At 40.4% G+C, this 15,702-nt stretch overlaps 1 protein-coding gene across 2 annotated transcripts in view; it reads left to right on the forward strand.

The window, feature by feature from the left end:
* Positions 1-4,897: 4,897 nt before the first annotated feature.
* The window catches only part of dyrk4 (dual-specificity tyrosine-(Y)-phosphorylation regulated kinase 4), a 57,052-nt gene continuing 46,247 nt past the window's right edge, over positions 4,898-15,702 (forward strand). The window contains exon 1 of one of the 2 annotated variants that reach the window (XM_056451519.1): positions 4,898-5,153. In XM_056451519.1, the coding sequence (XP_056307494.1) occupies positions 5,103-5,153 (51 nt within the window). In that variant the 5' untranslated portion in view covers positions 4,898-5,102. The remainder of the gene's footprint in view (positions 5,154-15,702) is intronic. The other variant, XM_056451521.1, reaches the window with a different exon arrangement.

Here is a 15,702-nt window from a genome sequence, read left to right on the forward strand (position 1 = left end):
ATGATGCGAATCTCCTGTTCCACCACATCCCAGAGGTGCTCTATTGGATTGAGATCTGATGACTGTGGAGGCCGTTTGAGTACAGTGAACTTATTGTCATGTTCAAGAAACCAGTCTGAGATGATTTGCGCTTTATGACATGGTGCGTTATCCTGCTGGAAGTAGCCATCAGAAGTCATAAAGACATAAAGACATACACTGATGTCATAAAGGGATGGACATGGTCAGCAACAACACTCAGGTAGGCTGTGGCGTTGACACGACGCTCTATTGATACTAATGGATCCAAAGTGTGCCAAGAAAATATCACACACACCATTACACCACCACCACAGGCCTGAACCGTTGATACAAGGCAGGATGGATCCATGCTTTCATGTAGTTGAGGCCAAATTCTGACCCTACTATGCAAATGTCATCAGATCAGGCAACCTTTTTCCAATCTTCTATTGTCCAATTTTTGTGAGCCTGTGCGAATTGTAGCCTCAGTTTCCTATTCTTAGCTGACAGGAGTGGCACCCGTAGTGGTCTTCTGCTGCTGTAGCCCATCTGCCCCAAGGTTGGATGTGTTTAGAGATGTTGTTGTAACGAGTTACTGTTGCCTTTCTATCATCTGGAACCAGTCTAGCCATTCTCCTCTGACCTCTGGTATCAACAAGGCATTTGCACCTACAGAACTGCCGCTCAATGGATAATTTACCTTTTTTGCACCGTTCTCTATAAACCCTAGAGATGGTTGTGCTTTAAAATCCCAGTAGATCAGCAGTTTCTGAAATACTCAGACTAGCCTGTCTGGCACCAACAACCATGCCACGTTCAAAGTCACTAAAATCACAAAAATTTTTCCCCAATGGATTAACTTGCACTGATTAATTGTTCAATTTAAGACAAACAATGTGTGTTAGTAAAATAAACCATGTACATTTTGATTTCTTGCTGTCACGATCACCAGCCCTTGCAGATCACTGGAGAGCACTCACTGTCATTCGAACTACACATCTGCCACCAAACTGGACTGCATATTCCATCATGCACCTCACACACACCAGTTGCAGATCATCACTGATTGCAAACACATAGATGAAGCTTGTGATGACTGGTTACCAGGACTTTAAACTTTAAACCTCACTTTCACACACACTTTGCTGAGTCTTATAAATGGTTTTCTTAGTTTAACCTTACTGTCTTTTGACCCTGTGCTCTGTTTATTGTTTACTTTGTTTTGCCGTCTGTCCCGATATTTTGCCTGTTATTTTGACCTCGCTTTGGATTACCTACATGCTCCTGTCTGTCCCTGGTTTGACTTTTGTCTACCTGACGAATCTCTTAATAAACTGCATTTAGATCCTCACCTCTGTTGCCTACCCGACTTGTTACACATGCAGACTTTAAGAAGATGTGATATGTGGTGACATAGCTGTACTATAGTAATATTGGCACTGCAATAATTGAACATTAGTTTAGAGTTTAATTAAATCAATTATTAAAGAGCAATGATTGAATGTCTTTTTAAAATGTTTGGATTGTTATTAGTTAAAACACATATTGTAAAATAGCTGCCTTACCCACTTATCCAAGCCAGCACAATGCAATAATTCAGCCATCATGAATTATTGACAGACATTTTATTAATGAATGTTTTTTGGCATCAACTGGTGCCCCCTGAAACATCCCTAACTATGTGAACAGCATGCCAGCAGCCTATCTATTCTTTTGTCCACCTGTCCGTAGTGTTGTTGTGTGTGTATGAGGGACTGTAACAGTACAGTAGGTTGCCCTGTCTTTGACCAGTGTCTCTTATCTCTTCAATTGTTTCAGTGGGCTAATAAAAGCACCGCCCCCTTGGCTTACAGAAGACACATCTTTGTGGACAGCTGGGTTGCCCCTTCAACCTAACAAGGCATAATTGGATTGGTTGGGGATTTAGTGATTCGAGAGTCTCTTAATGAGGCTTTATCTCTGTTAGAGTAAACTCCAGCAGTGTTAACACTCAATTTCTCAAATTATAGCAGCACACAACAAATACTGTTCATGTTGTCTAACAATATGTAATACAAGGAATGTTATTACGCAATAGACTGTTACTCGATCTGTATTCTTGGCGATGCCTCATCTAATCCATCAGATTGTGATCATCAGAGGCATGTGTTTATAAACAAATATTGGAGTTACATCATCATATGGCGGTGATTATGATATAATGGGATTGACTGTTCTACTACACTGGTGACGGAGATGTTGTCACGCAGACAGAGCTGATTAATCGCATGTTGATTAAGTCTTGAGATGTGTCATCGTCATAAGCAGTCACAGAGGTGCGTCTTTTTCCAAAGGTGTGCATTTCCATGTGATGTGCTGCTGGGATATGTTAGATAAGGGAGCTCAGATCATTTGATGATATGATGGGATGAAAATTTGAGAGGTAGGATTAGTTATGTCATCAACTAAATGGCGATGATTTAATGTGGTTTTAAAAAGAGCTGTGTTTGGTTAATACAGGCCTGTCGATAGTTGTTCCAAACAGCATCATTTCGAACAAACTGAACTGGCCTTGAATATGTGGCCAGGAACAGACTGTTTCTGAAGATTTTGTGCCGTGTCTGTTACAAAGGAAGATCACCTTGTCTTCTGAATGATGTCACGTGCAGTCTCCAAGTGCCATAGACCAGTAAACAGTTTTGTAATAATACAACCTTTGGATCACATTATAACTTACATTTGGCATTGGATTACCATTTTATACAAGTTAATATAATTCTTTAGGGTCTTCCTAAAAAAATTTTAACTTACTATTTTCCAATGGTAAATAAACACCTCAGTCCAGAGTCCTGCCATTTCACTTTATGTCACTATAAATGCTAATTAGCTGCTGCTCACCCAACCTCTTTCTCAGGCGGAATCAGGAATGCCTTTGGTATCCTACTGAACCATTCTTAAGCAGCTAAACTAGAGTAACCAACTTAACTGACAAGTCCTAGCAGGCAAAATATGGCAACATGACATCAGATTGATGTTGTACCCCAATGTCGTGGTAATGAAAATTGGGTTGACGTCAGAACCCAACATCAGGCCGACATCAATGTCTAATTTTAAATCAAGCAAATATCACAACCCAGGCTCATTCTGAAAACATACCACTATATACATTTCTGGAGACTCCCAAATACGTCCCAGGAGCAGTGTTTCTTTTGCAGTTTTTCTTTTCACGAATGCACCAGAGGCCGCTGTGTACGCTTCTTGAGATCTCAAATTTCTCTCGCGAGTGCCATTCACACCTGCTGTTCTCACGTAAACCCACCAGAGGCCGCTTTCGACTGACTGAATGACTGACTGACTGACCGATCAACTGACCCACCCTCCTCTTTCCCTAAACCCAACCAATTGTATTGATTGACCCGCCCACTCACTTTCCTAAACCCAACCAACAATTTTCAAAAGCAATCCAGAAAAAGAAAAGCCCTCGCCTGATTTTTACCTCGTTTTCAGATTTTACCACATTCCGTTTATTTACCACCCTGTTATTTACTTGTTTATTAAATTTTTTTTGGATTCTGCTTTCTGGAACTTTTCTTCACTGGACTCGAACCCCATCGTCATGGTCAACTCCTCTCTGTGTCTCAAGTTTGCCGATGTACATGGCGAGCTAACAGGACAAACCCGTCTATACAGAGACAAGCAGTCAGATGGTAGGCATACTGCCCCCTAGCGTTCATTTTAAAAATTAAATGCAGCCATATGTACTTTTGGCTACATAATTCGCGATCTCCAGAAATTTATATAGGGCTACGTTTTCAGAATGAGCCTATGCTGAAATATCAACATCTAATGATATTACAGCTTGACGATGTGTAGACGTTACCACTATGACGTTAATCATACATTGGATTTTGGTTGCCATATCTGAAGAATAAATGTCAGTATTTGACGTCAATATGGCGTTGGTTTTAAGAAGTTGGCTCGATGTTGGATTTTGGTCACTTTCCATTACAACCTAAAAACCAACCAAATAAAATAACGTTTTCCATAGACCCTGGCTAGAGATTAAATTATAGTTACCTGACATCACGACCTAAATCTAAACTAATATTAACATCTTATGAAATTGTGTGCCTTCTAGGGTTTTTGAAACTGTTACCACATTATAATGACAAAATTGTAATTGTCCATCTCCCACGTATTGAATCGTTGCGTATAATTTATCATTGGTTGACATTGCAGCCCACCATTATCAATGTAAAATGTATTCAAACAAACATTTAAACATATTAAAAGTGGCAAATGCTCCACTGGACAGTGTGAACACCACAGCACCACAATGAAAACACAGCTCTGATCATGAATGAATTATATATATAAAAAAATTCAGGCAAATTATAGGTACAGCTACATCCTTTAAATGCAATTTTGATGTGAGTCTAGCTTTGTATTGCTCAAGGTCATAAGCAGTCCAGCAAATAAAGCTTTGAACCCTCTTTCTGGGAAATTGCCTTTAAAATGTGTGTATATTAAAATAATAGATTTTATCATAAAAATGCACAACATATAATGCAAAATATTTATGTAACAAATGTAAACATACACTATATGTGCTGTTTATTTATTTCTAAATCAAACTTTCAAAGTACTACGAAGATTTAGGTGTAAATAAGGTACTACGATTTACCTCTTAGCTTTTGCATCTTAGTGTAAGGTCCCAGTGGTTGTATTTTTTTAAGAGAGTGCACATCCAGGAAAAAATTGTCTGCAATAAAATTGCCACCGTGTTTACCTGAATGTGACTCTGACATTATGCAATGCGTTTCTAAAGAGCACACGAATGCGAGCGCAATATAACTGAATCTGGCGGATGGTATAAGATGAGCAATTGGAGGCCGGACTGCACCTGCTTCCATCACTCAGTGCCTTTTCGTCAGGTTCCTTGCCTGTCTGGGCCAGATATGTCAGCGCCAGCCGCCGGGCTCACTTGCTAGAGCTCCACAGCACCCAAACAGCATCTTCGCAGCCCACGCAGTAGCTGCTGTACATACTAGGACTGGATTTGTTATATAATTTGCTCCACGGATTCAGCAGAACAGTCTTGTCCTTCCTTGCCTGAGGTAAAAATGGGTCCGAGGGCAGAATCTGAAAGAGGGGAAGGAGAAAACAGAGAGAAGGTAAGACTTTGAATAGAATGATTTGGTTTGTGACGCTGTCAGACGGTTGTAATAAAATTCTGAGTTTTGATTTCTTTAGTGAATGAAAACAATAGTGTTGTTATGTACTAAGAGTGAAAGCGGGTAGTGTGTCTATTCCAAATGTGTAGCTCTCGGTTGTAGTGCCAAAATATCTGGATATTTATACCACACTAACCAATTGACTTTTTAAAAAGAAAACATAGAAAGTGCTTATTTCACATATATGCAATTCAGTTTAATATATATATACCTAATTCATGAGGGATTTTCTTTTTGCAATAACAAGACAGTCCCTTGCTTCTAGGGTATGAGGTTTCTCCCTTCTCTCAGGCAACCAGAGAACACTCAGTAACTAGTCTCTTGAGGTTAGTTAACTGATGCCCATAATCCCGTAAGATAAACATCTTTACCTGACGACTGTAAAATTTATGGCCAAACGCGAGTGTTGTTCTTGTAGCCTAAAAGTTGAAATGCAAGATCTTCACTAACATGAAATGTCTTTGAGGTTATGTCATTGCATTGAAATGGATCTGCATATTTCTTGCTTTGATTTAACGCTCAAGTTTAATCACTAGATCAAGTTCGAGATCGCTATTAGACAGCTGACTAAAACAGATGGGTTAGTTGCATTAGGATGAAATGGAGGACAGAAAGCTAGTAGATTCAACACTTTGCACCCTTCAATAACTTTAAAATTAATAAATCGAATACACTAAATGACTATATCATATTGAATCAAACAAAGAGCTTGTGTAAAAAGGCACTTGTGTAATATGTGTGCATCTCTATATATCTCATGTTTGTCTCTATAATCAAAACCTTAAACCTGTTATATTAGAAAACCTGTTATATTAGACAAATTATGCAGATTTGAGGTGCGTCTCTATCAAGTTCACAATGTAGTGGGCTGTTGCAATCGTCATTTTGGCTTCCATATTGTTGCTCTTATAGGAATCCTAGTCTTAATGTACACACAATAGTACAGATTTTGGATGTCCATGTCATCTGCCACAACCATTTCAGTTCTGGAAGTCCTAATTAATGAGCTGATGGGTTGAATCATGTATGCGCAGATTTGGTGGTATCTTTTGGGATTGGAATTGAATGGGAACTACTGGTCTAGCAGATTGCGACCAACATGAAAAATTTGGAAATGTGCTTTAGTTTCTCAAAGCGTCCTCTGTGGATTCTACATAATAATTGGAACATTCCTCATAGCAGCTAAAAATGTTTTGATAATTTTTACTTGGAAATTTAGAGCTGAAAGGCAAAGCTCTCGATTTACCGGTCAATCTACATTCCTACTCTCACCTATCGTCATGAGCTTTGGGTCATGACCGAAAGGACAAGATCTCGGATACAAGCAGCCGAAATGAGTTTCCTTCGCAGGGTGGCAGGGCGCACCCTTATAGATAGGGTGAGGAGCTCTGTCACCCAGGAGGAGCTCGGAGTAGAGCCACTGCTCCTCCACATCGAGAGAAGTCAGCTGACGTGGCTCAGGAATCTGTTTCAGATGCCTCCTAGACGTCTACCTAGGGAGGTTTTCTATGACATTTTATGTCCTACCGGGAGGAGGCCTCGGGGAAGACCTAGGACACGCTGGAGTGACTACGTCTCTTGGCTGGCCTGGGAATGCCTCGGGATTCACCCGGAGGAACTGGAGGTAGTGTCTGGGGAGAGGGAAGTCTGGGGTTCTGTCCTGAGACTGCTGCCCCCACGACCCAGCCCTGGAAAAGCAGATGAAAATGAATGAATGAATGAAATTTAGAGGTGAAAGTCGTTAATTTTGACTGTTTAATTATTGCTGTGTCATGGATAAGAAACAAAACAGACTTTTTGAAAGTTAACAAACAATGGCGTCATGTTTTTGTAACAGCTGTTTGGTCTGGAACTAACCCAATCCTTTTAACCAATTGTACAATTTCACCTACCAGCACCAATACAAACATTTGTAGTCCACTGAAACACAGTATAAGATGAAATGAAAAATTCATAAGTCTCGAAGCCCATTGTCAATTACGAATCCCCATAACACTCTATGTCCAATATTGTTTCTCGACCTAAAATAGCAATTTCAGTAAATCATGTTTTATTAGAATTAGCTTGCAGTTTCTGTTTACTGTGTTTTTAACTGAGGCATGCCACAAAATAGCAAGAAAACACATATTTGAAAGCACACAAAACAAACATGAAGCATCCATGACGTTGCTCAAAAACATGGGGTCATTTTGGCACAATCCTTGGCCTAGACAGTTTACCAGGGCATCTGTGCTCAAAGATTCGGCACATCCGAAGTCTAGGTCAAAGCCAAAATGAAATCCCTGACAACAAAAGCAGAGCTTCTCCGAGTAATTAGATGTCAGCTGCACTTGTAATTCAAACATGAATAGATGTTATCATTGCCATCTTGCCCTATCCTCTATGTGCATGCATATGGGTTTGTGTATTTGGGCATGTGATAAGGATTAGCCCGTGTGAGGCCTGTCCCAGACGGCTGACCTTGATAGATAATGTTACTCATTCTGTTCACGCTGGCATAAGTGAATGGGGCATTGTCAGTCTGTCTTTCTGCCCACTCACTGAACTACTCTAATGTTAAACATGGACATCTGTACTTCTCTAGCATCATTCATTAGGAGCAGCATTCATGAGAGATTCAAGTGTTGCTCTGATTCATTAGTTTATGTTCATTAACGGTGCTTGCAATGCTTTAAATAAAGCCCTATTCTTAAGTACTATGGTTTGACGCATTACTTGTCCCTGGTGTTAGTCCTACTGAGATGAGTCATACAGAAAAGGCTATTTTTTTGTCCACATGAACTCATAAAAACAAAATCTCAGCAGGTACAGGACGTCAACATGATGTCAGATTGACGTTGTACCCCAACGTTGTGGAGAATTTGTTTGGAAAGGAAAATCGGGTTGATGTCAGAACCCAACGTCCAACCTAAAATCAACCAAAGATAAACATCTAATGATGTTAGAGCTTGACGTTGTTGGGCCGTTACTACTATGATGTCTATCAGACATTGGAAGGTCAGTATTTAATGTCAATTTAACGTTGGTTTAAGATGTTGGCTCGACGTTGGGTTTTTGACACTTTCCAACACAACCTAAAATCAACCAAATATCAACGTCACTTTACGTCGTTATTGGACGTCAAAATAACGTTGTCCTTAGACGTTGGCTAAACAATGAATTGTGGTCACCAGCTGTCTCAACCTAAATCTAACCTAATATTAATGTCTTATGAAATTGTGTGCCTGCTAGGGTTTTTGAAGCTGTTAACACATTGTAATGAGACAATATGAGATTATGCTAGGCTGTCCTTCATGTGTTTAATCGTTGCATTTAATTTATCATTGCTTGACATTGCAGCCCACCATTATCAATCTAAAACAGATAAATCATATTTACTAACAATGATTTAATTAGCATGCTGAAATGTTTTAATGTTAGATAATCCGCAATGTTTATTGCCGGCAAAAAGTGGCAAGCCTAAATGCATCTTAAAAGCTGTGCTGTTTCAGCTAGATATATTAATGCTGACATATTTAGAATAGGCAAGAAGGCTTGTGTTATATTTTTGATCGTCATGCTGAGTGTTGCATTTTAGTATAGCATGTTACGTTAAAAATAGTTTAACATTTTAAAAGTGTCTATCATAACCCTCAAAACTTGCTAATTATCTGTCAGGGGCTTCCACAAGACATCCATTGATAAGCACATGTAGCTTTTGCTTGGTTACATTATTAAAAATGACTTGACTATTTGTCATCTAAATAACTTATGCTTATACAGTTTAATTAAAGTAGGCCAAGCACAGGCCTAAATTGGTCATCAACATAGTTGACCTGTTAAAATAGATCGCCATCTGTAGTTTCAATATGGCACACGTATATATGGTCATGTGCAAAAATAACGTCTTAGCAAAGGTGAAGACTCTACCTTATCTTTTGGCTTCGTAAATGTGTCACATGTGGTTAATCCATACAGCCTCTACACTGCAGCACCTGCTACTAGATGACCCTGTTCTCACCTGGACGACTTATATCTTGATCGCAGCATATGCTTAAGTTGCATATCTGCCAGCTAGGTCATTGGCTGTCAGTCTGTTGCATTCATTCATTTATAGATTGCTGAACATCTGTGGTTTCATGGATGATACAAACTTCATAACTACAACCATTTATACCATAAATATAAGTAGCTTGATTAGATGAGCTAGAAATATCAAGGTTAAAGTTGTAGAAGCCATTTGACTGATTATCTTCTCTAACAGTAATGCATTGTGTGGCTTAGAAGAACTTGCCATAGAAAGTTAAAATCTAGACAATGTCTATTTGCCATCATACTTCTTCAAATTATTTTTCTTTCTTGTGTATTTCTTCACTACTTGGACAACCTTAGACTAACTGCTAAACAACATGAGTGTTTTTATAAATTGAAATATAAAGATTTTTCCCAATTGTGTTTGCAACTGGTGAAACAACTAGGCATAAATCCCTTCGGTTTCGATCATACCTGCCAACAGTCTCATTTTTCCCATGGAGTCTCCAATATTTCATGCCCATCTCCCACCAACCCCTCCAAGTCTAGTTTTTAGATCCAACCATACATAAACCACGCCTAAACCAAACAATCAAAATTAAATCTCTAAATCTTCAGGCAGGTAAGTTCAACCAAGTTGCTTGAACTTTGCAAGAAGATTGATTTCTAGGACCAAAGATTATATAATGTCCCTTGTTCCATGGTCTGTTGAAATTGTTGATTCTGATTGGCTGGAGAGTTCCAGTCAGTTTTGATCACATTCAAAGACTATAGAATACACAAGACGTATAGCTTTGAATGGGGAAAAGTATAACTGTCAACATGGCGAATGAAGCCCCGCCTTTTAGTACAGGAGCCAATCAGAGATCGCTATAGACTGATACTCGATTGTTGCTAGATCGGATACAGTTGCGGCCTGAAGTTAACGAGAATTATTTATATTATTTATTGAATTTCCTATTTATTGTATTTTATTAACGTCTACCCCCACCCCAACCCTAAACCCAACGGTCACAGTAACGTAAAAACAGAAGTTTTACAGAGTATTATTTACGCTATCTATTAAAATACCCAATAAATTGTATTTTATTAATGCCTACCCCCACCCCAACCGTCACCGTTATTGGTATACAGTGTCATAAAAAATGCTGCTATATTGTTGTGCATATCGCACTACCGGCCATCCGCATATCCGATCTAGACTTTACCCTGATTCTCCAAGAGAGGAGCTCAGTCCAGCCTTTTTGTGTTTGTGTAATTCGAACGTTTAAAAATGAAACTAAAGACACAGTTGCTGTTTGATTTTATTGTTTATTACCTAATATGAAATTTAATCATAAACTTGACAAGCAATTTTGGAGAATTTGAATGCCTGAGCATACTGCCCGAGAGGCGCTTCAAGGATGGCCGCAGAGTGAAATGACTTTTCTTAAAGGGACTTTGTCACAGCTCGAAATAAATGGGCTTCCCCCAAATGTTTGTAGCTACCATAGCAACTCACACACATGCTGCACAGGAAAGCGATGAGCATGTTTAGTAATGGATGGTAAATCCGGAAAATTTGAAAAACACTCATAAATTATGCCACAAAATCAAGTTTTAAGAGGTTTTCAAGCGAGAATATGGTTATTTTAAAGTCAAATCGGCAGTTTATTTATAAGGATAGCACGTCTTTAAAAAATTTCGTAAGCTCCAGGCGGTCAGGGGCAGCGCCCTGAATGGCTCCCCCCAATCTAATTTTGTTAGATTAGTTCCATTTATTATACATGAGCGCTGACCTTTAAACTGTTATTCCTGCCAATCCAAAACAAACCATGTTCTCTTGGGTTCTGTGCGCATGTCTCAGTAAAACAAGGAGCTCTGACAGTATGCGGGGAACCAGGCACTTTTAAGTTCGGTTAGTCAATGTGTCTGCGTGAACATCTGCTCATGAAGGAGTTTACAGAGCATCAGATTCGTGGCTCATCTAGTGCACTGTTAAGACACGAAGAGCAAAACACATGTTCTCAGTCAGTCTGTTCAAGTTTTAATGTATCTGCACCAAATCTATTCTAAACCAAAGTTCTTATAGTCTCAGTCATCAGCAAAAAAAATCTAAGCAACCCCAAACCTTTTTTACAGATCTACATGATTCACATAAATGACCTATTTTAAGATGAAAATGATGAATTTTACTGAAAGGTGACAAGTTTGCACCCCTATAATTAAAGACATTTGAACCAAGACCTTTAGGATAGCTGGAAAAGACCAGGGCAGTGGGATGAAGCTTTGCAAGAAGGTTTGGACACCTCTGGGGTAGCGTATTTGTTTCAGATACTTTACAAATCTGATCCCAATCCAAATACCTCTCTGGAGAAATTTGAGAGAAGCTGTAAAGTTTTAACAATAGCTCCAGGCTGTTCTATTTTATAACCATTTTATTTCCAGAAGGCCTGTAATGTCACAGTAGATTGTCACATTGAAGACCCCAGTGGCCATGTGATTACAGGCAACACATCTGTTACATAGCCATTGAGTGACACGACTGATGTGATATGTCTAAGGTCTTCCAAATGTCACTTATAATGTAAACACTAAGTTGGTAAACACATTCCCATTCTCACAGCTGATGGCAGGTGCGCAAGATCCAATTTGTCCTCTCCTAAGTGGCGCTGAGAGATGTGGGTATACACATTAGACCCTAAGCCCCATGGATGAAACAGTCAGAAATATTATCCTCTATGGAGGCAAATGGTGGAGGTATCACTATGAAGGGCAGGGCTAGTTCTCCCACTCTCTCCGTGCTGTAGCAAGAGAAACCACAGCTTATGCGAGCATGCCGGGAGATAATATTTCCTCTCTGCACTTCACTGCTGTTTGTCAGCGTCCTGGGGGAATGTGAGCGGTGGAGGGGAGGAAATATCTCTGGCTCTGTCTCCAGGATACGGCCGCTGGGAGGGAGGAGTTACCACAGGTCCCAGCAGAATCTGCTTCTCCTGCCCCTGAGTGGAGATCCGCTGTCAGGGATCACTCCCCTGATGCTTCCCATAGAGGAAGAGGAAGATGGCACTGAGAGCCCCCGCTGCTCAGTCTCCGGCTCAGGATGGCTCCCTTGTGGAGTCTCGTCCACACGTCACCAATCTCTCCGTGTGAACCCCATGTTACCACCCATTTATCCCTGCCTGCAGCACACATCTCCGAGTAGAGATGCAGAGCTGGCATGTAAAATATGCTCCTAGATCTACTGCAAAGAGGCAAGTGTGACCACATCCTCTGTGATCTTCAATCAAGAGCTTGCACATCTGTTAGACAAGCACGTGTCTGAAGAACTTTGAGAGGGGAGGGATCCCTTTGGGTTGCTCAGTGTGAACCCTAGAGCTCTAGATCCTTGAAGAATGAAGAAGCATCTTGGGTAAATTCAGCGTTCTGTAAAGAACAGACTGAGGCCTGTGGTTACTGCAGCATGGAGAGATCCCATCATGGTTGGAGAAGGGACCACGCCATCTTGCTGTGGCTTTGAGATCCTCCAGAAATGCTGGGGTACCCGACAGAGTCACAGGAACCGGAGAGTTCAACCCAAGGTAAAGATTTCTGGAGTTCTGCCAACAGAATGTGCCGTCTCCTATAATGTCGGCCCCCTGGATTAGTTCTAATGAATCATAGATAAGTGTTTCTACAACTCTAGATCAGCTAGATTGCAATTCAACATCTTTCTAACATGTACATGTAACAGTAGATGCTTTAGAAAACACTTTGTTCACATGTCAGATTTTGTTAAAAGTTGAGAACTATGGGAATGTTGGATACATTTTGATGTAGGTCTTATTTCTTGTTTCTTAAAAGCATAGTTGTCCTGTTTTGCACCCAGTAGCTGGCAACAAGTATGGAAAAAGTGTGCAAATACTGAACTCATATACCTGTACACTAGGACTGTCCCCTTAATGGCACCCCTAAAAGGGGCACGTTGATTAGTATCCCTGCTGAAAAAAACAGCATATACTGGTAAGATATGTTTTGATGCTGGTATGCTGGTCTTGTGGGTTTAAATGCTAGTCTTGTGGGTTTAAATGCTGGTCTTGCTGGTTTCAATGCTGGTCTTGTGGGTCTCAATGCTGGTCTTGCTGGTTTCAATGCTGGTCTTGCTGGTTTCAATTCTGGTTTTGATTGTTTCAGTGCTGGTCTTTCTGGCCTCAATGCTGGCCTTGCTGGTCAGGAGCACTGCCACCAGCAAGACCTGCATTGAGACCACCATTGACAGCAGCAAAACCAGCATCAAAACATACCTTACTAGCATACAGTATGCAGTTTTGTTTCAGCAGGGATGTACCGTTAAAGACTGATTTATACTTCTGCATCGAGCAATTGGCGTGATTCATGGCACCTGCCTTGCGCATTGTCGTGCATTTATACTTTTGTGTGCTGTTTGTGTTACTCTGCAATAACACTTCCAAAATGCTAGCTGGCAGTAGGATTCTATGTTCCTCTGTCTTGCGTTTCTGAACGCTACCTTAATGTACAAGTAGCTCAAACTCGCTTCATCTGGCTCGCGGCTCTCAGCACCACCCACACTCGGCATCACTACCAAGCAACCAATCACAAGCTTGCGATATGCTTCATTTTAATATGTAGTTACATTTTTTAAGAGATGCGCGTCATTGTCGGCATCAGCTGCGGCGAGGGAGCTTGACGCACAATAATAAATCAGCCTTAAGGTACTGCTAATAAACTATGGTTTAAGTTTGTTGGACCCCTAAAATTGTAGCACTAAATGTATAATTATTTTACTTCTGCATTTGTCAACAAAACAAAAACACATTATTCTTCTGAATACTTTAAATACTGTATTGTACATGAATTACGTGGGTTACTTTTGTTTTGTATATTAGAGATCCTCAAGCAGGTCGCACACCGGAAGCGCCACTCGGCACCGCGACACAGCGCGCACATGACAGTTAAAAGTAGCACACACCAGACGCGGACATTTGCATGATATTTAACATGAAATTAATCAGATGGCGCTCTGTGGCGCGGCAGAGAAATGAACAGTGTCCTGAGTCGTGGCTGGGCGCTGCGGACAGCCGCCGACAGCCGCCAACTTGCGGCGCCGGTGTGTGTACCCTGATAGAAACCTATGTTTAGAATTCTGAACTGTATGGCGCTGCGTGCCGAGCGGTGCTTCTGGTGTGCGACCTGCTTTACACTTTCTGATAACCCTGCTACCATTTGTACTGCTTCATGTTCCATGGAAAAAGGCAACATTAAGTAGAATGGATGATCACAGTTTTCATTTTCAGATGAGTTTACTCAGCCGAGTTCACAAAATCCTGATCAGTTATTTCTATCATCTCCTTGTTCTATCTAAGCCCTTCATGGTCATATATTAAACATGTAAGCTAATGAAATAATTTCTTAAATGGTGTAAATGCTACTTCAGATGGCTCATTATTAAATGCAAATAAGAAGTCTATCGCCTTGCAATCATTACTACATCTACAGCAGTGACTGTGCGTGAATTTACCTAACATGTTTCCATGACTGGCTTCAGTCATGCAGAGTTGTTATTTACTTAATAAAGAAGCTTTGAATGGGATGCTGGCAGGCTGATGGGGATTGGGCTGGGAAAGAGGTGTCATGCGTGTGCCCTCTCTGAGCTCCATTGTGCTGAACAAGCGCTCCCATCAGAACAGTTCATCCCCATAGCTCACCATGATTACTAGAGTGGCTCTGTGTTACATAACATAACACTAATCATAATCAGGCCTCCTTCCCCACGTCCTGTCACAGCAGGTGTGTTGGTTCTTCTTCCCCACACCTTTGTGTCTATACCGATCTGTCCTTGCTTCAGTAGACAATCAAGAGTTAATTGGTTATCATGGAACTCAATAGTCCATTCATACTGAATACTCTTTAGCAATAGGGTAGGTATGTACAGAAATAAAACCCAAATATGGTTATATGACGCTCTGCCTGTTTGTTCAAATATCCCCAGGATCAAAATAAAATTCTCATCTGTATTTTGTCTAACATGTCACTCGTTTTAAGAACTAAGGGCGTTATTTGTCTTATGCCTACATTCGTATAGACACGGGCTGCCTGAGTCTGACATTTTAAAAAGATGGTTTAGTAATAAGCCTACATAGTGAGTCACGTTGTATCAGCAGCAGCACACAGCTTCTTCCTCTGCTGCGCTTGTTACATATTAACAGTGCAGTCCATAGGGAATAGGTGTGAAAAAAAGTGTTAACTTGCTACCTTCTATATTTGCCATTCATGACTGCTTGAAGATTTTTGTGTAACTAGGATAAGTCCAATCAAGTCTAGTTAAAGGGACTCTCTTGGTCATCTGGTGATCATTCAATAGATGTTACCAAATGCAATTTAAATATTGCGACTTAAATCTTTTATCGCTAGTTTACTGACTAAAGTTGACTTATGAGCTATTCGAACACATTCTTGCTATGGCCCTGTCCTCAAGGCAATGGATTTAGGTCAATATGCA

Source organism: Danio aesculapii, chromosome 25 (assembly GCF_903798145.1).
Source record: "Danio aesculapii chromosome 25, fDanAes4.1, whole genome shotgun sequence".
NCBI classification, from domain to species: domain Eukaryota; kingdom Metazoa; phylum Chordata; class Actinopteri; order Cypriniformes; family Danionidae; genus Danio; species Danio aesculapii.